Raw genomic sequence first — 26,582 nt, 5'->3', positions numbered from 1 at the left:
TAACTTAATAGAGCTGACTCGTACTCCGTCTGCTTGGGAACTTCCCGGGCTGCTGCACTTGTGCTCAGTGTGCTTGTGTACTTCCCGGGCTGCTGCACAGCTTAGAGAATGTTGCTTGTAAAGGAATCAAAAAATCGTGGTCATAAATATAAGTATAAACCTACTAAAAATCCAGTAGGCAATTCAATGTGGTTGACTCTTAACTGCCCTCTGAAATGGTCTTGGCAAGCTACTCAGTTCAAGGGCAATTAGGGATGGGCAACAAATGTCAGCCTTGCCAGTGACACCCGCATCCCATGGAGGAATAAAAACAAAAGTGCAGGAGAAACTTCTTACCCTGAAGTGTGGTAAAAATGTGTAATGTGCTACTACACAAGTGTAGTTGAGGCAAATAGCCTAGATGCATTTAAGGGGAAGCTAGATGAGCACAAGGGAGAAGAGTATGCTGTTGGGGTCAGATGAAGATGGATGGAAGGAGGCTCGGATGGAGCACAAAAATGGTATAGACCAGCTAGGCTGAATGGCCTGTCTCTGTGCTGTGGACTCAATATGACATGATTATAACCAAATTGGGATAAAAGTTTCATGTATTAATTTTGTAATGTTTGGCAAATTAGTAACTATTTTGCATTGAATTATAACACTTTTTAACCTTGAGGCTAAAGCTAATAAACAGAGTTTCTGATGGTAAAAGATCATTCTGAAAATAAAATTAGCCCATGTAGGTGTTGTTACTTCAAAATTAAGTTCAACTTTGTGCATTTTCAAATTAAAGACACTTGGGGAGGGAGAGAAATAATGGAGAGCTTCATTTTGATAGGGAGGAAAATAACTACATAGACTCTTTTTTTACCATTTCTTCTCTGTCAAGGTAGCTTCTCTCTCCTTTCATCCAACAAGTGTTAAGAGTACTTTGCCTATCCATTCAACTTCCTCTGCTGCTCCCACTTCTTACCCACCAATTCCCCTCTCCAGCCCTGAACCATCAATTCTGTCTAGTTTCTCACTCTCTCATCTTCTCTCAAATCTGCTGTGAGTTCATCTTGCTAATCTGATCCACCTCCTATATCCTGAATGCCACTCCCACTTAGTTACTGTCTGCCCAAATTGCCTTTCTGGCCTCCATGCTGACTTGCATTATAAACAGTTTCCACTCCTCTTTCAAAACTGGTGCCATTACTATTTTTTTTAAACTCAATTTTTTTCCTTACAAATTTCTGCCCCATGTGCAATCTCTAAAATCAGCATGCTAATTTCCAAATCCATGCCCATCTGTAACTATCTGAATCTCTAGTCAGGTTTCTACCCTTATGAATGCAGAAACAGACTTGACCAAAGTCATAAATGACATCTGCAGCCAGGGTGCACTATCCTTCCTTGAACTCACTGAAGCTAATGAAATAGTGAACCATAAAAATGCTCAAGCACTCTCTCCACACCCCCCCGCCCCCCAATCGCTGCCGCTGATTCCTTCCTCCTCCCCAGCTGTTATCTCAAGCTAAACCAGACTTGTCAGCATTTGCATCCTATTCAAGCCTGAACTGAGTTTCCTCCCCACAAAAAGAACACTTTTGTTTAATTTATGTGACATTATCCACCCCCACCCCTACCTCTGCCCATTGGCTTCTGAAACCCTCATCCATGCCTTTGTCTTTCCCATATCCTTAATTGCACTAAGTCCCATCACCCCTTGTCCTTGCTAATCTATGTTGGCTCCTGGTCCCTTTAATGCCTCTAATTTACGATTGTTAGACTCATGTTTAAATCTCATCTCCCTGTTTTCACATCCTTAACTAACATCTTGATCTAGAACTACCACACTCCCTCTGACTCTGGCCTCTTGTACTCCTTCCTGATTTACTCCACTGTTGTCAACCATGCCTTTATTTGTCAAGGCTTCATGATCACTCTGCCTCTCCACCTTCCTCTTCATAAGATCTTACTTAAAACCAACCTTTTTGTCACCCCTCCTACATTCTGCTTTGGCCTGGTGTCTACTTTTCTTTGTATAATCAAGCAACGTATTTTGGGCCATCTTACTAAGTTAGGGGTGCTTTATAACTGAGTTTCGTGAAATGATGTCAATGGAGGATTGCAAGCGAGTTGTTCGAACTTGGAAGATTTCATGAATTGGTAGGTACCTCCTGAGATGGTATGGGAATGACTACTTGCATCTAGTTTAGGTGCTGCTTTTAATTTAATCCAAAGCTGTACAAACGCCATTTATGCTTTCATAAAAGATGACATTCGAAAGCTAGACCTTATTCTTTCAAAAATACTGGGCAGACAGCCTTAAACCAGAGTGGGCATTTTGAAATTAGGTGAATAGCCGCATTACCTGGATGTCATGAGTACTGAACCAACAGGATAAGTCTGTGTTGGAGGACAAAGACACTTGCTAAATCAAATCTGCCAACTAGAAATAAAAACAAAATCCTGGAAAAACTCAGCAGGTCTGACAGCAACTGTGGAGAGAGAAGCAGAGTTAACGTTTCGAGTCTGTATGACATCTCTTCAGAATCTTCAGAATCAGACTCTCCACAGATGCTGTCAGACTTGCTGAGTTTATCCAGCAATGTTTTTATTTCACATTTCCAGCATCCGCAGTATTTTGCTTTTATCTGCTAACTAGAAATTCCCTGGTCTACAAATAAACTAATAGGGTATTTTTGTTCTGTGAGTATTTCATGTTTTACCTTTTTTGTGAGGGAATTAATTTATGATTCTCTTTCACAGACTGGCTGTAACCCAGTAAGTGCCTTTGCATCATTCAGTAAAAATACCACACTTATACCGCCGCTGCAAAGGGTCTCCATTCCCAGGACGAACGAGTTTTTCTCCCATCGTCCTCACTTGAATCCCGAATTATTTTCAGAAGACTTTTCGCTGCCATCATATGGTCCATTTGTGGGCTCCAGTGATGGCGATGTCATGATCCCCTGTGAGTTCTGTGGTATAGCGTTGGAAGAAGATGTGCTATATCATCATCAGGTAAAAAAAACTTTTATTTTACAAACCAGTTCACAGGCTAAACCTTCCTACCCTATCAGTAATGCCTGAAGTGTCTGAGTATTGAGCTTCAAGTACCTAGAAGAGAATACCTCATATGAGAAAAGACTTATTAATTCCCATGCACTGAATGTTTTAGTATTCTAGCTAAAATGTGTAGGATTCACCACCTGCTTAATAGATTACTTGATATTACCATATAATTTTAAAGGATTTGGCAAGGTATCTCTTTTAGCAGGATATGCACCCGAGTGAATATGGTGGAGAGCAGCTCCATGCTGCATGGAGGTGGGGGCTTGAACCACAGATTTTTTTTTTATTTGAGTTTTCTTCTGGTATGACATCTGCTTAGTGATTGTGGCAGTCACCAGAGATTGTTCTCAGTCTCTTATCTTTGGTGACAAATGTGCTTTCATTTATTCTTTCACAAACCTGCGGGTACCAACCAAACAACCTTGACCTGATTAGATTTTGTTCGTCGGCAGCAATGTATATTGGAAGCCAGCAGCTATTGTACAGGATTACATATTGCTCGAGATCAGTGGGGGCGGGGATGGCGGGTGGAGGTGTTTGCTAGCAGTTTCATTTCAAATTCACAATAGTCAGCCTAGCTTGAAAATCTTGAGCAGAATCTTAAAAAGTGGGATTTTCCGGCCCCGCCCCCCGCCGGGATTGTCTGGTCCCGCTGGAAGTCAGTGGACGTTTGGCTGGGCTGCCGAATCTCCCATGGTGGTCCCACCACAACAGGGCTGGAAAATCCCGGCATAATCTTTTAGGCAACACTGATGTCTGCATTTGTCACACGTGGGTATAGAAGAATAGAGCAAGTACCCATAATCTTCCTGAACTCCATGTCCCCCTCTCTCTTTCTCTCTGCCCCTGTTACCAGGATCAGTGCGATTTGCGACCACCAACAGCAAGACCACCTGATCAAGAAATCAGTCAGCCATTCCTAGTCAACAACACTGAGACAAGAGAACTTCCGCAAGTGCCCATTCATCGACAGAGACACCAGGGTAAGTGCAAGAGTCATTGGCAGCTTTTTTCACATTGTGTGGTAACTAGAAATCAGCTGCATCTCTACTGTGGTTGGGGCAAGGAGAGGAGGAATCTGAGAGAATAGTTAACAAAGTTACTCTTGTGAAGCTCCTTAATTGCTAGCTAGACAAACGTGGGTAAAGCCTGGGAACAGATTGACTCGCTGCATTGGCCAGAAAATGAGGGTGATGATTGTTTTATTTCCCCTGTTGCCCTAACTTTTATCCTCTTCTGAAAAGATTTAACCATCCAGAAGTATTTTTTTTTTTAAGTGTTGGCAGTCCTTCAATGCCAGATCAGAGTAGTCATTCTTATGTGCTGTCATGAAAATATAATTTTTATAAGGTTATTGGGATTTATTGTAAAGTAGAAATAGTTAGGTCTGGGTGGTGAGAAGCTAAGTAAGTAACTTGAAATGCTAAGTAAGTAAATATGGCTGAAGTTTTAGAATGTGAGGTGTAAGGGAAAATTTGCATTCTGAGATAAACCAGAGTAGTCATGAATTTCAAAGAGAGGGTGAAATGTTACACTTAGCCAGAAGAAGCCAAACAGTGCGTTTATTCTTCTCAAAGCTTACTGATAAAATTGGTACTATGAAAGATTTTTATTATTAGAAAGGTAAAGTCCAAAGACACATGGGATTTACATTAAAAAGGGAGAAACGTGTATAAAGGAGATGAGATTTTTGTGTAAGAAAAGAAGGTATTCTAAGATCTAACAAATGTGGAAAGCCTCCAGCCTCAATGTACCAAGCTGCTGCCTAAAGGAACTGAAGCTAAGAGAATTCACTATGAATATTGCTGTCCAGGGTATCGTGTGTTTTCCCTGGGTCTGTTAAAATCTATTTTGCTTTTACTGTTGCCTTAATGGAGGTGTAACTGGGAGTTAGATTAATTAGGAGAGCTAGGATTATCATAGTAATTTGTAGACCTATGTATGTGCTTAAAATTATTTCTTTCATTTAATAAATATTTAATTTAGTTTTATAAAATCCCTCTAAGTCTCAGTAGACTCATTACTACTAAATTTAAGGCATGCATCTTGAAATCAAAATACAAATTGCAGAACAGTTGTGGCAGCTGTTTCAAGTTTCCCTCTGGGATTTGAGCAGCTCAGCATTTACCATCTGCTGTGCCCTAACCGTGCTTTGATGGTGGGAGTTAATGGACTGTTTGACCTTGGGGCCATAAGACATAGGAGCAGACATAGGGGCACGTCAATTCTACTGTGGCCCAACTCTGTATGTGAACTTTACAATGTAGCTACAACTTTTTTTTTATCCTTGCTCCTTCCCCAGCCTAGGACACTAATGTCAATCATCCTTTATTCTGCTGCAGCTGAAATCATCTCTTTACAGACCAAGGTTTAAACTTGTTTTTTTTTTAATGGTGCAGTACCACACCCGAGGTTGCATATAGTTATTGAATCATTGAAGAATCTGGGAAATTAAATTTATTGAGTTTCTTATCCTTCATATGAGTCTTTGGTGTCCATTTTAAATATTAAATGGAAGAATAATTTTTTTATATAGCAGTATTGATTGCTTCATGTTCTGCATTTAATTAAAATATTCACAGCACATTTTGTGTGTATCTGCTTAGTGAGTTTATAAAGAACCGTTTAGTTTTGAAACAAAACTAATGTTTGCAATGCTCTTGATTTATATTCTGTGAATGCAGGAGATGTCAGGCCAAATCATTTTTCTCATCTTGATGGTGTTGTCCAGCCAAGACCAGCAATTCGACCTTCAATTAGAATGAAACCAACAGGAGCCCCAGCAACATTCAGACAGGGGAATGGTGCCCCAAAACCCCTAGCAAGCCAAGAGACAGAGGCCATTGCCCCAAATACCAGAGGTGTCAAGGCTTCCAACAGAGAAGCATCTGAGCTGAGGCGGCTGGCCCGGAAACCTCTGGAACCATCAGTGGGCTCTACTCGTCCTATTGGAGATGTGTTTCCAGAGAGCTACAAACCCACTTTTCCACACGCACCTGCTGCTAGATCCAGGTGAAAGTGTGTTGAACACTAGGGGCAAGTAAATGAGCATCTAGATCATTTTAAATACAATCTGTTTAAAACCCAGTGTAATCACTTGCAGCACATAAATGGATTTTTTTTTTCTTCTAGACATTTGTTGACTTGTAGAAATTGGTTGCGAGGGTGGCAGAAAAATGATAAGCTTTTCCCTGATGGGTGGTTGTTATAAGTGCATTTCCCATTGTGTGCCTGAGCCAAAGGGGCTAAAAGCCAGTATTTCTGCTTCTGATCGCTGACCAGTGACCCTCCCCACTGAAAAATGCACATGTGTGGCTCAGGTGAGGATTAGGCTCTGCTGTAATGCCCCCCAGTTTAATGTAGCCTTGTGTCACTCATTATTTGGGCTTGCATGTTAAGCTGGACACAAACTTGAGGTGCTCTGCACCCAATGAGTTGTACTCCCATGTCAACACCTTCAGGAGAGAAGGGTTGAAAATTGGAAGGGGAAGTACGCTGATGCCCTTTGTTCCAAGTGATTGGAACTACATTTTTTTTTAGGCATCCCTCCCCGCGCTGTTTCACTTGTCCATTTGAGCTGTGTTCAGATGCTCATTTGCTTATCCCTGTGGCCTTTTGTTTTCTTGTGTATTAAGTTTTAATGTTATTTGGTGACACTGTTCTTATGCTACCGTGCTGTTCCAGTGCACAGTCATGTTGCTTTGACAGAATTCCCTACAAAATGTATTTCTCTTGTACTGTGTGGCATTTGAGAGTAGTTCACTGGCTCATCATCTCATGGAGGTTGTCCATGGAATAGAACTGTTTTGTTTGTGTTCTTTTCCAGTTTTATCACTGAGTGACACAAGTCCAAAGTTTGGGAAGCAGTTAGAACTTGGGAGAGGACAATCTGTTTTCGTTTCCAGTGGTGGTTGTTAACTGTTAACCCTGTTGGTACATTTATGTGGATATCGTAAAGCTGAGATTGGCTATGGAAATTATGCCTTCAGTGTTTGAATAACTTACTACCACTTACCACCTAGGCTTGGACATGGAATAATTGTTATCTGTGGAACCATAAGAATCAGCATTTTCGGGAGAGGGGGAAGATTTGATGGGTGGGGGAGGGTAAGGGAACTTCCTTTAGAAAAGCAGATTTCTGACTCAAGATTCATAAGGTGACCTTTGTTTTCACTCCTCTGAGTGCATCTTAAACGGCTTTGAAGTTAGTTTCTGCTTCCAAATGATATCCATTCTAAAAAGAACAGCATAATCCCCAACTGTAATAATCATATTTATTGTAAGCTGTGAACTAGCGACAATCCTCAATAAGCATGAGTGGATGTTTCAGGATTTTCTGACAACATAGCTCGTGTGCTGCCATGTCTGTGTGAGAACGATATATTACAGTTAAAGCACCTAAGAATAAATTATTCTATAGAGTCAAATTTTCTCAGATTATTTAGCATTCTCCACATCTGTGCAGACCCAGCTTGTTGCTGAATAGCTCAAAAGGCAATCCTTGTGGAAAATTGAAAAATTCTGTGGTGCTTCAGTGTGTTAAATACTATTCTTTCATGTCCAGAGGCCTGGGTTAAAATCTAATCTTAATTAAAAGGGATGAGGAGAGGCAGTGGTAATTTGCAGGCACTCTCAAAGTTGTTTCGATCAGTCCCAGTGGAAATAAGAACATAAAACAAGAAATAGGATCAGGAGTAGGCCATAATGGCCTCTTGAGCCATTCAGTAAGATTGTGACTGATCTTTGACCTCAATTCCACTTCTCCCCACCCCTGATCCCGATATCCCTTGGATTCTAAAATTCAGTTGATCTCAGCCTTGAATATATTCAACAATGGAGCATCCACACCCCTCTGGGGTAGAGAATTCCAACAATTCACAATCCACTGACTGAAGAAATTTCTCCTCCCCTCAGTAATAAATGATCAACTCCTTATCTTGAGATTATGTCCCCTCCAGCCAGGGGAAACAGCCTCTCAACGTCTGCACTATCAAGTTTTCTTTTTGCTCTTTATATATTTCAATTAGATCATCCCTCGTTCTTCTAAACTACTGAGTGTAGGATCATTCTTGTCAGTCTCTCCTCAACAACCCTCATCCCAAAAATCAACCTGGTGATCCTTTTTGCACCCCTTTTTAAGGCATGGATATCATTCCTTGGGTACAGAGACCAAAACCCCACAACTACTCTAGCTGTGGTCTCACCAAAACCATGTATGATTGCAGCTGGACTTCCTTAGTGTTGTACTCAACACTCTTGCACTAAGGCTGACATAGCATTTGCCTTCCTGATTGCTTACTGTATCTGCATGTTAACTTTCTGTGGAAGGATACCTAAATCCCTTTGAACATCAACGTTTAAGTTCCTGTCCATTAAAAAAAGTACTGTATTCTTCATGCCAAGGTGAATAAGCTCATGTTCCATATTGTACTTGATCTCCCACCTTTATTGCCCATTTACTTAACCTCTCTGTATTCTATTGAAGACTCTTTATGCCTCCCTTAGCTAGCTTTTCCACCTAGCTTTGTATGATCGAATTTGAATCCATTGCACTCAGTTTCTTCATCTAAGACATGAATATAGATTGTAAATCAATTTGTGACAAGATTATTCTGTGAAAGTTTACAGAAATCTAGTTCCAATAGATCCAACAGATATCATAGACTCAAGTTATCATCTAACCATGACTACTTGATTTTATCCCATTATCTCTCCAATCTTTCTTGTATCCCTGCACTGGGCCAGCCTTGGCTCTTTGGCTGAATTTTCTCATTGAAAGCAAAGATAGCAGTGTTTCTAGATTCTGTTGCTGGGTGAACTTCTCCATTGCACATGACTGTTTAGTGGGACTGAATTTTGCTGTTTCATTCTTTATAAGGTCTTTGTTTGCTTTTCAGTCTGAGAACAGAAGGATCTAGGATTTCTAGGAATACAGTTCCTCCTACCTCCAGGAGCAGAGTTCCAGGAATAAAGGTAAAAAAAAAATTGGGGGATAAAAAGACTGATTTAAAAGTAGATGGTTACTATAAAAGGAAGAATTACTGAAGTAAAATAATTAACTCCATGTGCTTTTACTATTGAATGCGGTTTTCTTCTTTCCCATTATGGAGATTTTCTTCTCCCCCACACACCTAATATGCTTCAATTTTCAATGCATGTCTGGAAGGTATGGGACAATAAGGACTAATAATGCATATCCACCTTACAAAAGCTGATCAGGGGTCTTTTTACTGGAAGATTTCAGTATTGGCCAAATGCAGAATATATTTTCTGCCTTTCGCTCCTGAAGTTGCATGTTTAGCACAGTCCCCTACGTACCATATGCACTATGGTACCTCACCTAAATGCCTTTCCTTTGTATGTGACCTACAGCAATGAGTGTCTGGTGGTTACATAAGACCTAAAGAAGTAGGAGCAGGAGAAGCCATTCGGCCCCTCAAGCCTGCACTGCCGTTCAATAAGTTCATGGCTGATCTGCCCCAGGCCTCAGCTCCTCTTTTCATGTGAGCTCCTCATAACCCTCAACTCCCTGATATTTCAAAAATCTATCTACCTTCTCTTTAAATACTTTGTGATCTAGCCTCCACAACTCGCTGGGGTAGAGAATTTCAGACATTCACTACACTGAGGGAAGAAATTCCTTTACATCTCAGTTTTAAATGAGTGCCCCCTTGTTTTGTAACTATTTCCCCTAGTTTGAGATTCCCCTACTAGTGGAAACACCTTCTCAACATCTACCCTGTCAAGCCCCCTCAGAATCAGGTTATCTCAGAATCTGAGTGTTACAATTGCCATAGAAACCTTTTAAACTTTTTAAAAGAAACTCAAACTTCCAATGTCTGACTGAAAGGATCACACACCAAGATTTCAAGTTAAAAGACTTTTACTGTAACAAACAAACTAATAGCAATTGTTACTAATTGCTTTCAGTAGGCAATGTTTATTCTAAACTAAAGAAGTTTTCATGTATTTAACTTAAAATGATTGAAAATCGTCCTCCACAGTTCTTTACTCTGTCCCTTGAGTGGATACTTCATTCTGTCCAAAGCTGTTCTCATGGTTTGCTTCCTTTTTTCTTTGCCAGCTGGAGAACTTCTAATCCCTGAACTGACTTTTAGGGTTACTTACCCTGGTGATCTCCCTCTAGCCAAAGCAAATCCTTACAAATTTCTTCTCTTCAACACAAGCGCAGACTCCAACCTATGATGAACAATAGAGACTGCGGCCTCTACCTCTCTCACTTGCTTTCTCTCTCTCTCTCCCTCTCTCTCTTGCGCGCCTTTCCTCTCGCACGGCCTCGCTCTCGCGTGCCCAGAAACATATTGCTGACCATTGTTCCTGTGCTGTAATGATTGAAAGGAGGATGTGTTTATCTCCTAAGTATCTATGTGATTAAAGTGCTCAATTATGTATCTTTTTTCCATTTCTGCAGAATATACCGAAAACAAGACCAGAAAATGATGGGAAAGAGGAGTGATGAAATTGAACTGAACTACACTCATTGCAATGGTGTCCAACTTCTAAATTATATTTAGTGCTAAAACTCAGGACATTCTTTTATTTTCTATGCAAAAAAATTATTTGTGTGGTTTCAATGGTAGTGGTTTTTATTTCCTCTCTTAACTCTGGGGTTTAAAAGAGGTTTACCAGCAGCTCACTTTTTGGATCCCTGCACCACATAACTAAAAAGGCAACAGACATTTTAATTTGGAGACTTTCTAAGCAATTAATCTTGGAGATAAATTGGGGGATATTTTCTAACACAGGTAAATGACAGTTTGGGGGGAGAAACATGAAAAGTTCATTTTTGATACCTCATTTGATTTCAGTGGGATGTACTATTGAAATGTACAGCGTGAAAATCCCATGGATATGATTTTACCTTGTGTAATCAATTCAAAATATCACAATAGAAAAGGGCTAGTTATAAGTTCAATAGTCTACATATCTCAAACCACAAAAGTAGTACTTAACCAATACAAGTACCATGGGGTTACAGCCTGAATTTTCTTTCCAGTACTTAATGTATTAATTTTATTTTATATCTTGGTCATTTTGGGTGAGGGCATAACTGTTTCTATGCTGATAGTGATGGTATCTCCTTTTGCCTTTGCTCTAATTTTTCCCTGTAGTTTTCTTTTGCTGCTTTGCCCTCTTTTATAGTGGGCTCGTTTTGCTTCTGCCTGTATCGTGTTCCGTTTCTTTGCTATGTGTTTGTCCTTGCTACCTGCTTCACTTTGCTATGCCTCGAGCGTTCATTTACTTGTCTATGTTGTGCTTTGCTGATGCCTAAATTGCATCATGCAGGGACCACTGATTTTATGTTGTGGTCAGTACTGAATTAGAAATAGTTTTATCTTTCAGGGAAATTTTGCATATGTCAAAAGTTTTAATCTGCATTTTGGGAGTTGCAGACCCAGTCCTAATGACTGTGATGAAGTGTCTTTTTTAAGACAACTGTTTTGGAATCAAGTCTGCTGCTCTGGGAAAGTTTTTAAATACAGAAACCGTAGAGGCAGTTCATTAGAAACGTATTTACACTTGTCATGATGCATGAGTAATTTAGAAAAACACTGGGTGAGCTAGAATTGTCATTCAGAACTTTGAACGTGACCTCTTGATCGTTGCTGAAGGAAATTGGAGCATAAAGAAGTTTAAAAGTTGCAAAACTACTTGTGACCTACCTTCAGTCTTGCATTGTTCGAGAACTGATAAACATTGTACTTAATGAAAATTATACATTATGACTAGTGTTGGGGATTTCAGAAAATTGAGAGAAGGTGAGAAGTTCAAGATCTCTGAAGAAGGTAAAAATGATGAGGAAACAGGTGCTTGCAGGGGAGAGAGAAAAGAGCGAGAGGAAAAAATTAACATTAGTTGGGCTGTCTGGGGCAGAGGGAAGATAGCGGTGGAAGGAGTAGACTTCAGGACCAAGTCAACTCTTGTATACCTCCTTGTGACCTATGCTGTGCAGCAGCATAGCTGGGAAAGGATTGCCTACTGGGCTGTCTGTGGGTGATAAATATGGTCCAATAGGGAAGAGAAATTTTATTCAAAGTCTACATAGAGCAGTAAACAGAAATGAATCGCTTATATAATGTTTACATTTGTGATTTACACTAGAATTGCTGTTCTTGGGTTTGGTGTCTGTCTTTTGTGCAACCTTTTATATGTATTAAATACAATTATTCAATTAACCACTTTTAAGTTTAAAAAATATGGATGGCCCTCTTTGCAGTAACTTCTGTTGATCAACTGATAAGCTTTTCACTGCCTCTGTAGGAAGGGGATTGGTATTTATTAGTTGCCCGAAGAGCTGTCTCTTTTAGATTCATGAAATTGTTACAATAGGCAGAAGCTCCAGTTTTAAATGTGAACATTTTTTTGTTTGGTGCGGATAAAATGTCAGTCCTGCCACTGATTCCACAATTGGAAAGCTGTAGGACATTTTAAAATGTTGTGTAGTGGTAAAATATCCTTTCTTGCCATTTGTTTGTATAGTTTTAAACATCTTTATTGTAGACTCTTGTGCTCATCTTAAAATGTAAGAGATGTGGCTCGAGTTGCTTCTGTTCAAACTAGATTTATGACCTTTGTGAGTTCAGAGGTACCTTGTTACTAATTCTGCTTTTGCTGCTTGGCTATATGGTCAGGGAAACCAGCAAAGACATGATTGCTTTTAGGTTTTTTTGTGTTAATTAGATTAGGTCATCATGAAACTGAAAAAATTGAGTTTTCCCCTTGATCAGGGAAAAAGTGGTCATTGCATACATCCCTTTTCCAGCTTGTTGGTAGAAAGGCACAGGCAATGGTACTGGGCTCAGTCTAATCTGTTGAGGATCAAGTATGAAACGGCAAACCCAAATTCAGTACTCTGTGCATCCCTAATTGATGAGGAAATGTAACTTTGAGGAATGACATGCTCAGCAGCTCATGAGGAAACCACTGCATTTATATCTAGCAGATCATGGTATAGCTTATTTACATAATGAAGGCCCCTTTTATGTGGACAAATTTGTTACCTAATCGCATATTGTGATTTTTTTTATTTCCCTCTACCCCTCCAGCATTCCCTTTCTCTCAGTTGACTCAAGTCTTCTGGGTAGAATCACAGCCAGTCAGTTCTTGGAAGAATGGAAGGCTTTGCAGCTCTGAGCAATCCACTCACCAAAGCAACTTATAATTTTTGTTACTGTGATGCTGCATTAAATGGGGGGGGGAGAGAAAAGAGATTGGTGGAGGAGCCTTATTACAGTCTTGTTACTTTAATTACTTGAGATGGTGACAATTTCCTGAATATTTTAATATGTAGGAAATGTGTGGGGAGAGTAAGCAAAGGCCAATAGTGTAAATGTGTGTGTGTGTATATATATATATGTATGTAGTTATTGTATAAAATAGAATCTATATCTGTGATTCTTGGACAGGGATGGTTGGGGTGTGGAACTAAGAATGCACCACTGCAATATGTTAGTCTTAAATACAAGCTTTGTGGTTGCAAGGAAAACAGAACTTTGTCACTGGTTAAATACTGTAGTGACTCTTTTAATCCTGAATTTGCATCTCATGGCAGAATTATTTACTCCTCTGCCCAGTTAAGTTTTAAAGTACGGGGCAATTTAAAGAATATTGATGGAACACCTTTTCAGTATGCACTCCCTATGGTGTCCTCAAAACTAACATGGATACAGTACACAGCCATCCCTCTCATTAAGTGGACTGAATTTCATAACTATATCCTTTTAAATAGCTGAAATATTCTGTCTCATGCCATTGTGGTTTTTATCACCAGCATAGAGTTAACTGATTGTGAAATCTTTATCAGCCACTTGTTTTTTTAATTAGCCATCAGTAACATGTAAATGTATTGATTTACAATATAATAAAGGTTAAATGGTTACAGATCTATTTTTTGTGAAATTGAGTGAATGCTGAGAGTCACACAAACTAGGTTATCATTTGCATCTAACCTGATTTTTTTTTGCTGTGATAGCAGTAAAGTTTGTGACAAGGATATAAACTGTTCATTGACCTCAAATTTGAATTGTAATGTCACTATAATTGAACCCCTGCATCTTTTGTCTACTCTTCTGGTAACCCTACAGTTCCATCCTCAAATCTTCCATAGTGACTCCTTGTCCTAATTTAAAACTTAACCTTATCTGCCTATACCTATTGTCAGTCAATCTCCTTCTAAAACTCACACAATTACCCTAAGTATACAAGGGTTTGATCTAGTGACTTCCTTGTCTCCCTTACCTCACATTTCTTCTTTCCCAACCTCACCACTGACCAAAATATTCCCCACTAGTCACCTCATGAATCCTTGCACCCTTTTTAACTCAATTTACAGCACTTCTACTGTTGCCCTATTAAATTGCTACTTCCTCCATATTTTGTGAATGTCATCCCAGAAAATCAGCTACTTGATTTGTGAGCTGGAGATGGTCAAAAGGATGCATCCCTTTGACCATCTAACGATTCAGGAAAATTAGTCCTAGCATAGCCAGGCTTTAATGAAATGAAAACTGAGGGAAGTGCCTGGAGGTGTCACTTCAAGTTACTATTTGGCGAAGCAGGGATTCAGGAACCAATTGGAAGCAACTGTTTGCCAAACAGACTGTAATTCTGGGGAGAGTATGATGACTTTAAGGAGGACATTCTATAGTTTAAATTGTTTCCTACAAAGTTTGTTTTTGTCATTTGCTACAGTAAAAGTTTCAAAACAATCTTGTCATGTCGTTTTTTCAGACTTCTTGATCACTACAGCAATTGAGTCTTTTCCATAAAAACAAGCGAGAACTTTATTCTAAAGTCTTTCAACTGTTTTTAATATGAATGTAATTCCCATTCATACATCACTGCTTTAGGTACCAATGCAGACTAGATCAACAATACAGATGATTTTTAGATGCATTCATAAATAATTGCAATAAATATACATCAATGACTGTACAGAGCACATTAACACCTGTATGTTGATATGTCCTTTTATCTGGTTGCTCTCAGTAAAATGGAGCAGTTGTAGCAGCAGATTAACATTACCACAGCCAGCACCACATCACTCTAACAAGGCAGGGACAAAGAGCCAGATCCACACTGGTGTGAGCCTTTTTTGTGTGTGTGTGTGTGTGTGGGGTATTGGGGGGGGGGGATTAATTAAGCAACAATATACATTTGTTTAAAAACATCTGGATGTGCTCCTTTGTACTTCATGAAATCAACCATTGTGAGTGAGTCACATGACAAAAACAACTGACTCTAGCCTGACCCTGTTGACCCAGTTTTTCCAATGTCACATAGGTTCAGCACCCTTTATGCTTTTAATCATAAATGCTAGCCAAAGTTATGTCAATGCTATAGGGGCATAACTAACACTTCTAAAGTAAATGAGTTATATATATTAAAAAAAACCTGTTCCTGTATATTTCCATAGTGTGGTTCTGGGTATTTTCAATCAATTGAATCTTGGTCACAAACAACCAGGCTGGCTGAAACACCCCTTTCACTTCATTCAATTAAACCAGTGAATAAAATGGATCATTTCACTACAAATCTAATTCCAGAATTTATCATAACTGATGTATATGTGTACTGTGGATCAGGGATTACCCTGTGGTTGTTTGTATAATTTGATTATAAAATGCAAACGCCCAACAAAAATAAATTCCCAGCACCAACCACTGGCAGTGGGTCAATGTGCTCTTTGTCTGCCAAATAACTTAGCTCTAATTACACAAAACCTTCATTCACTCAGTTATTAAGCAGGCCCTTCACTTATATACTTGCAGGCTATCTGACCATTGCACAGCAAAAGAAAAAATATACACTCTACACCCTATGATAGCTTATGTTACACATTATGTATCTAGAGGTTCAGTGTTCCTCAAGCCTCCTACCACAAGCTTTAAGGCCTGTCAAATCTATTAACGCTGCCAATTTCATGCCCCTTGGAGGGACATTATTCCTGCTCTTATCTCTCCTGCCTTGTGTGCTTGATGCCCAATACTAATATCATTGTAGAATCATGTGCCCAAGCAGTTCTATGACCTCAGCCGTTCAATTCCATAAAATTACTCCTGATTAATCCCAGAATATTTTTAAAAGCTAGTGTTTTAGATATTTCGTTCCATTGATAAATGCTATAAGTTAATGGATATTGGGGGCACGTAAACAAAATCTCCCATATTCTTCTTTGCTTTGTCAAACTAATACAAAAGAAAATAAGCTGTGAAAACATGAAGAATTAGCTACTCTTTTACAAGGGGTACTATTATTATTACTCGGTGTCGATTTGAATTAATGCACTTGAGGTACACATGAACTTCCCCATTCCTATTACACAAATAGTTCCCACTCCCATTCACAAAATCACAAACAATTTCAGGGACACATTATAACAGGAGGCTGTAAGAGGTCAAGGTTCTGCTGTCTTCCAGCTTATTTTCAAAGTTAACGTTTTACAAGCTCAGTGATATTCTATGGACTATATTAAAGCGAAAAAAATTTCAAGTTCTGGATTTATACCTGTGATGGGGGTGGGGGGTTGAAGGAATTTACACAAATCTTTTTATCTGAAAAATATACACAATTAGCAAACACATGCATACATGTGGTACATTCACTATGCTCTGTCAAGTTCAAAGTTAGGAATTTAAATGTAGGCATAAAAATTCAAAACAAACAGCTTTGCCCTTAGTGTGCCTTCAAGCTGCATATTCATGTTCTGTGCATTCACTGATGTGCTCATCTCAAATATGAGAATGTTCAGATATTCAAAGCAACAGCAACCTTCAAATCTGGAACCACAGCTTGTAATCGCTGTGGCTGTATATTCAACATACATTTACAATGCAGACCTCTCCCTCATTTCAGGTTAGATAGCAGTGATGCTGCCACCCAGAGCTTGAGTTGTGCCCCTCTATATCACTTTTATTGGGCACTATTTACATTTTTTTTGAACTTGCAGTTTACTTGCTCCTTCTAACTGCTGATGATGATGGTTTTGCCCACACAACTAAACTTCACGTGACTTGGATAAAATGAGGGCACCAAACCATGGTGTCTTTTCAGTGTCTCTTCAAGCAGTATACTTGTCAAGGTGTTCTGCAACATTTGGCAGGGGTAGCATTTTACAATGTAGTTAACCAATTTACTGCTGAATGTGTTTCACAGCTTTTATGCATGGTTAAGCAGTGCAAAAGCCTATTCGGAACATTTCAAAAAAGGCTGTAAAATAAAACTTAAACATATTGAATCTCAGTACTTGAGTCACAAAATAAAAACCAAAGGTTGAAAATTTGTGCATTGGGTTGTGCAGAATTTTTCTATGTAACTCAGGCTATTTTCATAGCAAATCTTTGATCAAATCTATGCCAAGAGAGTTTTATTTAATTAGGGCTCATTGCTACTGCTTGCATTTCAACTTTAATATAGAAAATTCAAAATGAGTAGAGGATGCTGGACTTCTGATGTAGTGGTTTAGGGTTCAGTTCTGTGATGCAAGACAGTCTTAGCCATTCAGAGACCAGACACTTCACTTTGGGGAGAGAGAAAAAAATAAATTGCCATTTGGAAGTAATTGTAGGCCACACTCACCGACAGCCACCTGTGTCTACCCACTCGGGTGGGAACAGAATGTAATTTGAAACCCCGAGAGGGATAATGAAGGGGGTGAACGGAATCTGCAATCATTATAAGAGACTGACCTCTAGCACAAAATATCTTTCCAGATAACTGTCTCTCAATATTACCCACTCCCAATCTTCTCAAGCTCTGCTGAATTGTGGTCCATATCAGGTATCATTTGTCAGTAGAAAATGAGATATCCAATAAATTCATCTACCCCTAGCTCCAAATCAAGGCTCCTGGTTACATTACAGTCTACCTCAATACCACTGACGATCAGCGGGGAGCTTTACAAGAAAATATTTGAGGACAAGGGTTTCCAGTCAGCATGACAAAATCCTACAAAATGAATTAAGGAGACAGCTGAGAGACTCCTGATGGCAAAGCAGGCATCTGTTAACATGCTGATCCAATATACCAGAAGTACTCACAACCTTATCTTTTTGGGAAAAAGGAGAAGAGAAAAGGGAAGGCTGGGTCACATGATTAATATAAATCCACTGGAAGGTTCATTGCCAGTAGGTGGGGGTATGCCTTCCGTACACTGATGATCACAACACATTAACTTTGGAGCACTTCAATTCTGTCGCACACATGTGGTTACTTGACATTTAGAAGCCAAAGCTGATCTGGAAGATTTGTCTAATTTTGGACAGTGTCCCCATGTGTGCACTTTTGTGCAAGGAAAAGTAAAATAATTTTTCCTGCAGTAAGAACATGAAGGATAAAATGCTGCTCCAAAGTTAAGACCACAGAGTATAAAAACAGTTATATCCTACAATGAACTATTATCCTGTTTGACCACAAGTGTTTGTGTTTTAAAGGTACAGTAACATACACCGCTGTTGTTGTAAAAGCACCGTACGCTCTTGGAATAGCTGCTCGACAAGACAGCAACACACCGTATGCTCTTGGAATAGCTGCTTGACAAGACAGCAACACACCATTCTCAGTCCATCAACAGAAACGGAAATTTACAAAAAGAAAGTTTGCACCAGCATGGAAGCATTTTGCTCGTGACGGGTTCAGGACGAACTGCTCCCAACTGCGGCACAGATTCCACCTGCATTTCCACCTCAATTTCTTTTCTTAAAAGTAGGGTCAAGGAAGTCCTTGCATCACCATTTGTTGCAAAAAGATCTGGGAATTCCAGGTGTGTCCTGCTCAGCCGCTGAGAGGATCTTCACGGTAGTGGATGGCATAGCGGAGCTTTTCCAGCATGATGTCAAGTGAGGAATACTGAGGAAGTTTGATCATAAACATACAGGTTTCCACCCTGATGTATCGGGAATCTGGTGAACCTGAACATGAAAGGAGAAACAAGGGCAGATAGGTTAAACAAAATGAACAATTCCTAGCAGTCCCCACACAAATCTTTCTTACTGTTGCACATAAAATCCAATTATGTAATCTTCTATGATTTCTTAATTTGCCATTTTCACTAACCATCCATCCTTTGGACCCATTCATATTCTCTGGCAATAGCTGTACTTTTGAAGGCGAGATTCCCTCCATCTTGGGTATGGCTCCACAGGCAGCAGATTTTAACGTGCAATTCTAGACACTAAGCTTCAACAGACTTTTCATCCACTGGTCGCAATGTAGCTGAGCCCAACTGCATTTTTATCCATTTTCTATACACCATTGTGTGGCGTTACTGTGCAGCAAATTAGGCCCAAGAACCCTGGTTGACATTTCCCTCCCTCAGGTTAAGAGGTGCCATGGCAAATTTCAAAATCTGTACTACTGCCTGACTGTGATGAAAAGCTCAGCAGAGATTGGGAATTGACTTGGCTTTTACGGCTCAGCTCCACGTCTGACCAATGTACTTACCATCTCAATGTTCAAAGCCCCAGCCCCTTTTTGAAATATTTTTCATCCAGGTTCCTCATATGCCAAACACCACCTCTGGTCAGGGAACAGAGCAACCAGCCTGCTACCAATAAAGCTGCTCTGAAACCAGTAGCTTGGAAGGTTGATTCTAGTTATTACTTCTCTAGTGAGAGGAAGTGCCTTGTCCTCATTCCACAGTTGTACAGCTCAAACTAGGAATTCCTAGTTGTGGATAAGACCAGTTAATTGGTGTGTTTTCACTTGTTACTGCTCATGTGCAACTAGATTGAGAAGTTCTTGAAGTTATCCCTTACAGTGTCTGCTAAAAATATTTAAAATGAAATGCACACATTCACTTCCTACCCAGCTCTTTGATGCATCATATTTTTGTCCTTTCCCAAAGGATTTCTGAAACACACTATTCTGTAAAGAGAAATTCAGTTTCTCATGAACAATTTAGATTTCTACCCCCCACATATTGGTTTTCAGATGTCACTGGACACAGTGTACAGAGAGATAGTCTCTAGCTGAGCCTTAAGTTTATGACGTCAGTTACACCCTCAGGTGAAGCTGCAGAGTGCAAGTGCTTTCTCATGGGAAATGATAAAAATCTGGAAAGCGACCCAGCCTCTGGCCTAGTGATATCACCAGAAGGGAGAATGCGTTTCTGTCATGTATGCTGACGCATGGTGTGAGTTACAGGGCACAGAAGGGGTGAAGTAGAAAATATTCACCACTGTGGCAACACAGCCTCAACTGCTGTTAAAAGGCTGAAAGGACCGACTGCAACTGTGACATCACCATAAGCACATACATAACTCTTCAGATTACCTGCAGCTCCATCAGGAGGGGCGATCTTCATTGGATATGGTGGAACGTGGGCAGTATCTGGGCCTCCGTCTTTGCATGGACAGGTGAATGGTATTCGTTCCTGGTTGCAGGCAAACTTGATGAATTTGCAGAGTTCCTCCTGAGTGAACGTTTCTAAAGCTGCCCAGAAGAATTCAATATGCTGGTCAGTCTCCATCAGTCCCACCTGGTACATGGTGTGAGCCTGGGTGGGAGCAGAGCAACAAAGTCACATATGTGACAATACAACAAATATATTCTACCAGCTACTCTTTCTTTATAAACAGGTCAAGCGATTTACCATGACCAAAAATTGCAGAATGGTTGCAGGGAAATTGTTGGCAATTGTGGGATACTTATTTCCAGGAATGAGTTGGACCCACTCATCGGCAAATTATTTTTCATTTGCTCTAAGGTTCAAGAATGATTTTTTTCTCTTTGACTATCTAAAATTGAAAGACGTTTCTAGCTGTTCTTACAGTCAGTAAACGTTCTCTGCTTGATTCTACATTAAACTCTGAATTATAGTGCTTGTGACTGGAGCTGAGCGGAGCACACTTGTTGATTACTAATAATGGCTGATCTTGTAAACTCCACATTCTCAGTTCCAATAACCAGCACTTTACTACTGTTTACAATTAAAACTAGAGTTTGAAGTTAAGAGGAGAGGTGAGACTGTGTCGAGCTTGTAGGACCAAGTTCCAGTAATCAGCTGGCCATGTAGTTAGCAAGTGCAAGGTTTCATGCTACTCAAAGGCACTTAACAGTCAGCAATTGCAGCATTCTCCAACTGGATCAATCTTCTGAAAAATATAAAATTAATGGCCGCGCTCATTTATATTACAAAGTTATCACTGGAGATACAGAATTTCAGGCAGAATGGCAAAATTACATGTGCAACATCTAAATAATGCTGTGCTGATCACCAAATTCTTCTGCAGTATAAATTAAGAGGATTTTGAATAATGTACTGCAATGGGACAGGTTATAGGAAGGTGAGGTGCATTGATGATCAAAGTGGTTTCTAGGACTAGTTTCCTGAACTTCACGAATGATGAGTACCTTTAGAAACTCCAGGTTTATGTAGGGCAGGCCACATGTCCTCAGCTCCATTTCCAGTGGTGTTGGCAGTGTCAGGAGCTGTAAGGGAATGATAGAGCCAAGCCCTGCACGCACTGCAGTCATGCAGTCAGTGTTCTCTATCTCTTGTAGCCTCAGATTGCGGATTGCTGATGCATATGCATCTTTATTTTCCCATCTGTACAAAATGAAAACAACAATAGGGCTTGAAACATGACATCAGGAAATAAATGGTATGCCAATTGCTCAACACTTTGCACTAAGTATAAAAACATGAACACAGTACAGGTTGGGAGGGATAAGGCTGAAAGAGGTTGTAGCAGTTGAGGTTGTTCATTCCTTCCTAAAAAAAGCTTTTCTTCTTCAATTTATCCCCTCTTATCATTCTATAAGAAGCAGTCTTCCTTTTAACCTAGAGCAGTGTTGAGTTTTTGGACTCTGGGTATCATAGCTGAGCTTGATTCTATCCTCACCCATTCAAATAAAGGCTTTCCAACACAAGAACCTGGACTGTGATCAGGTGTGACAACCCAGGCTGCTTATTTCTTCCCAAATGGAGACCAACTGTAGTTTCCAAGACACCTTGAACTGTTTGGATCAATGCAATGCCATTTATTCATGGCATTCAGGGGAATACTTCTCTGCTCATTCTTTTTCTCTGAATGATGTGCATCAGTGAGGCTAGTGATATACTTGCAAGACTAACATCCCCAACACCGCCCATCCTCCTCCCCTACCAAATGCCACCCAAGGTAGGAGGCAAGGTGCACGCCCACAAAAGGCAAAATTAAAGTAACAACTTGCTCTGAACTTCATCTGTATGCCTTCCACTGACTGAAATTTCACTTCTCTCGACCCCTCCATTCTCTGGCTTGTTATGCAGCTTGTCCAACATACTGTACTGGAGGAGCAGAAATTCTCTCCAATTAAATGTTTGGAAGACCAAAGCCATTGTTGTTTCTTGCCACAGCCTCTGTTCCTTAGCCACTGGTTTCATCCTTTCCTCTGGCCACTGACTGAGGGCAAAACAGATTGTTTGCAACTTTGGTGTCATATCTGACCCCAAGATGAGCTTCCAATCACATATCCATGCCATCGCCAATACCACCTCCTTTCGCCTCTGGAACATTACCCCTCTCTGCCCATCTCAGCTCATCTGTTGCTGAAACTCACATCCATGTCATTGTTTACTCCAGACATGACTTTTTCCAATAATTTCCTGAAATGAAAACTGAAAATGCTGCAAAAAAACTCAGCAGGTCTGGCAGCATCTGTGGAGAGAGAAACAGAGTTAATGTTTCGAGTCCGTATGACTCTTCTTTAGAGCTAAAGATAAGTAGAAATGTGATGGATTTTATACTGTTTAAGAGGAGGTGGAGCTGATGGAGCAAAATAAGTCAGGGATAGGCAGGAGCGCAGGAGAGATTTGACAGAGGTGTCATGGATGCAAGACAAATGGAGTGTTAATGGACTAAAGAAGGTGCTGATAGTGGCATAAAGGTAAGATAGCAGAATGTTTTAATAGCAGAACAAGGGTCAGCACTCTGTGAAAGCAAAACACAAAAACAAGTGACAGATGGCCCTGTTGGGAGGGGCGGTTGGGAAAAGAAAAAAAAAAATTGTATTAAAAAAGGGGTCAAGATGGAGGAGAGAGTTCATGGTCTGAAGTTGTTGAATTCAATGTTAAGTCCGGAAGACTGTAAAGTGCCTAATCAGAAAATGAGATGCTGTTCCTCCAGTTTGCATTGGGCTTCACTGGAACAGTGCAGCAGGCCAAGGACGGACATGTTGGCATGAGAGTAGGATGGTGTGTTGAAATGACAAGCGACAGGAAGGTCTGGGTTATGCTTGCTGACTGAGCGAAGCTGTTTTGCAAAGCGGTCACCCAGTCTGCTTTTAGTCTCCCCAATTTAGAGGAGACTGCATTGGGAGTGGCACATACAGTAGACCAAATTGAAGGAGGTGAAGCGCCTGCAAGGAGTGTTTGGGGTCTTGGACAGTGAGGAGGGAGGTGGTATTACACCTTCTGCAATTGTATGGGGAGGTGCCATGGGAAGGGCATGAGGAGTTGGGGGTGATTGAGGGAACGGTCCCTAAAGAATGCTTACAGTGGGGAGGGGGTGGCAAGGGCAAGATGTGTTTGGCAGTGGCATCAGGCTGGAGTTTGCAGAAATGGCAGAGGATGACTCTTTGAATGCAGAGGTTGGTGGGGTGAAAAGTGAGGACAAGGGGGGCCCAACCATAGCTCTGGGGAGGAAGGGGTGAGGACAAAGGTGTGAGAGATGGGTCAGACACGGTTGAGGGCCCCGTCAACCACAGTTGGGGGGTAACCCTCAGTTCAGGAAAAAGGAAGACATGTCAGAAGTGCCATTTTGGAAGGTAGCATCATCGGAACAGATGCGACAGAGGCAGTGGCACTGGGAGAATGAATGATTTCCTGGTTGCTTTCCAATTGAGCGCATCCAAAATTTTGTTGTCCATATCCTAACTTGCACCAAGTCCCTTTCACAAATCACTTCTGTACTCAATGAGCTACACTGACTCTAGGTTCTGTCAATGCCTTTATTTTAAAATTCTCATTCTTGTTTTCAAATCTCTCCATGACTTCATACTTCCCTATCTCTGTGTAACCTCTTTCAATCCCCTGAGATCTCTGCGCTTCTCCAATTCAGGCCTCTCATGGCATGCCTTTGTATGTTTTAGCCCTCAGCTCTGGAATTTCCTCCCTAAACCTTTTCACCTCCTTCAAAATACTTCTTAAAAACTACCTCTTTGCCCAAGTTTTTAGCTTAACTGGCTAGTGTCAAATTTTGATTGACGTTTGCCCCTTTGAAGTGACTTGGAACATTTTAAGATGCTACAGACACTATATAAAAATGTATTGCCATTGCCTACTGCCTGGGAGTAAGTTACCAGATATCATTCTAACTGGAATATAATGCATTGTGACAGCCCGTTAGGAAAGAGGAAAAAAAACACTCTCCTTCGAAAAACATTTTGGACTTTGGAAACAATTTCCTATTTTACCCGTTGCCACTAAATCCAGCCATAAAATTTTATTTTACATTCTTCTTTAATTCCTATCCACCTTTCCCAATTGTTTTAAGTACCCCTAGCCTTTATCTAGAAACAATTCCTGTATTCCTCAATTCCTGTAAGACGTTAACTTGCACAGTAGTTTTCCCATTCTCTGATTTGCAGGACTCATGGAATGCTAACATTTTAACCTGCTGGACAGCAGACATTACATTTGTGATCAAAGCGGTGGAAGAAAATGTACACCTATCATTTACTCACGTAACAGCGATATTCCTGCCTCCAGGACATAGCTCCACTTCCTCGCCTGTCATGGTGATGTAGCTGAATTTACAACAGGGTTTATTGGGTGATTCAGGGCTCTCTGTGGTTAAGTGATGTGATGTTACTTCAGCACACAGTGCCTCAAGTTCTGTCTCATTATTAACCTGGAACCATAAGAATCATGTGAAGCACAATCTAACACTTAAGAATCATAGAAAACAGTCCAGTCACACCACTTTTAATTAATTACTCCAATATCAACTGCAAAGCTATATGATCCTTACATCAAAAAACCCAAACCTCCAGGGAGCTGTTATTACTTGCCATCCCTCACTAGCGAGGATGATTGTCTTCCATGAGTCCGAAGATGGCTTGATGAGGCTGGTTGGGGATCTGCAGATGTTATGGCACATTCTGGGAGGGAGGGGAAGGGGTGAGGGCAGAGATGCGGGAGATGGGTCAGACATGGTTGAGGGCCCTGTCAACCACAGTTTGGGGTGGGGTGGGGTGGGGGTGGTGGAGAACCCTTGGTTCAGGAAAAAGGAAGACATGTCATAAGCACCGTTTTGGAAGGTAGCATCATTGGAACAGATGCGGCGGAGGAACTGGGAGAATGAATGATTTCCTGGTTGTTGGCATGTGGAATATCTGGTCATGTGTTATCAGTTTGGGTCATGGCACGTTCTTTTCGCCTGGTATTTGACATCCAAACTATATGACTAACCCAAAGAAGCTGATGGAGGATGATCATAGCCTCGATACTTGTGATATCTGCTTGTGAGAGGACACTGATGTTGGTGCGTTGTCCTCCCACTTAATATGTAAGATCTTTGCAGGCAGTGCTGATGGTATGACTCCAATGTTTCGAGGTGCCTCCTATTGTCCATGTTTCAGCCCTATACAATAAGGATGGGATCACGACCACATGGTAGACCATGAGTTTGGTTTCAGTTTTTATGTTGTGATCTTCAAACACTCACTTCCTCAGGTGGCCAAAGGCTGCACCAGCAGATTCCAAGTGATGGTGGATTTCTTTGTCAACGTCAGCCTTCTGTGAAAGATAACTTCCAAGGTACTGGAAGTTTTCCACATTTTCCAGGCACTCATGATGAATTCTAATCAATGGGCCTGGGGCATGTGCATTTGGAGCTTGCTGATGGAAGACTTTGGTCTTCTGAATGTTGAGTCCAAGTTCCATCTTCTTGTATCCATTACAGACCCTTGTGAGGTTAAGGCAGGAGTCAAACAAGGTTATGTCATCACTCCAACTCTTTTATCGCCCTTCCTTGCTGCCATGCTCCGTCTGACTAGAGACATGCTCCCTGTTGGAGTACAGCTTATTTCCTGAATGGATGACTATTTAATCTCAGAAGACTCCAATCAAAAACTAAGGCCACCCTGATCTCAGTCACTGAGCTCCAATATGCTGATGATGCTGCAGTAAGTGGAAACGGATCTCCAGAGAATCGTCAATGCATTTACTGAGGCATATGAGAAGATTGGACTTACATTCAACATTCAGAAGACCAAAGTCCTCCATCAGCAAGCTCCTGGGGGTAGGCCATTGAGTAAAGGGGAACCCACTCCAGAACCCCAATCCCTTTGATAAGGTGAAGGGAGGGAGGATGGTGTTAAACGTCTGACAGCCAGTTGGTGAAGGAGACCTGAAGTCAATCTTTACTCAGTTTTAAATTTATTCACAAATATTACAAACGTATAGCTCCTAACTCTACAACCCACTCCCAGTGTCAATAAATATCTCTTTATATGTGCTCAATTATATAATTAATGCCCTCCACCAGTATATCCTTAACCTTAATTTATACAATTAACAGGTGGGGGGATTTTGA

At 40.6% G+C, this 26,582-nt stretch overlaps 2 protein-coding genes across 2 annotated transcripts in view; one reads left to right on the top strand and one right to left on the bottom strand.

The window, feature by feature from the left end:
• trafd1 (TRAF-type zinc finger domain containing 1) overlaps positions 1–13,942 on the top strand; it is a 45,158-nt gene extending 31,216 nt beyond the window's left edge. The window contains exons 8-12 of the mRNA XM_078554321.1: positions 2,737–2,991; positions 3,899–4,025; positions 5,727–6,054; positions 8,940–9,015; positions 10,475–13,942. Coding sequence (XP_078410447.1) covers positions 2,737–2,991; positions 3,899–4,025; positions 5,727–6,054; positions 8,940–9,015; positions 10,475–10,519 — 831 coding nt within the window. The 3' untranslated portion in view covers positions 10,520–13,942. The remainder of the gene's footprint in view (positions 1–2,736; positions 2,992–3,898; positions 4,026–5,726; positions 6,055–8,939; positions 9,016–10,474) is intronic.
• Positions 13,943–15,170: 1,228 nt separating this feature from the next.
• hectd4 (HECT domain E3 ubiquitin protein ligase 4) overlaps positions 15,171–26,582 on the bottom strand; it is a 287,263-nt gene continuing 275,851 nt past the window's right edge. The window contains exons 73-76 of the mRNA XM_078554314.1: positions 24,730–24,896; positions 21,415–21,610; positions 20,335–20,557; positions 15,171–18,971 (exon numbers count right to left, since the gene is read on the bottom strand). Of these exons, the coding sequence (XP_078410440.1) occupies positions 18,835–18,971; positions 20,335–20,557; positions 21,415–21,610; positions 24,730–24,896 (723 nt within the window). The 3' untranslated portion in view covers positions 15,171–18,834. The remainder of the gene's footprint in view (positions 18,972–20,334; positions 20,558–21,414; positions 21,611–24,729; positions 24,897–26,582) is intronic.

Source organism: Cetorhinus maximus, chromosome 12 (genome assembly GCF_964194155.1).
Source record: "Cetorhinus maximus chromosome 12, sCetMax3.hap1.1, whole genome shotgun sequence".
Lineage (NCBI taxonomy): Eukaryota > Metazoa > Chordata > Chondrichthyes > Lamniformes > Cetorhinidae > Cetorhinus > Cetorhinus maximus.
The sequence above is the reverse complement of the archived record's forward strand: the minus strand, read 5'-3'. Positions and strand labels throughout refer to the sequence as shown.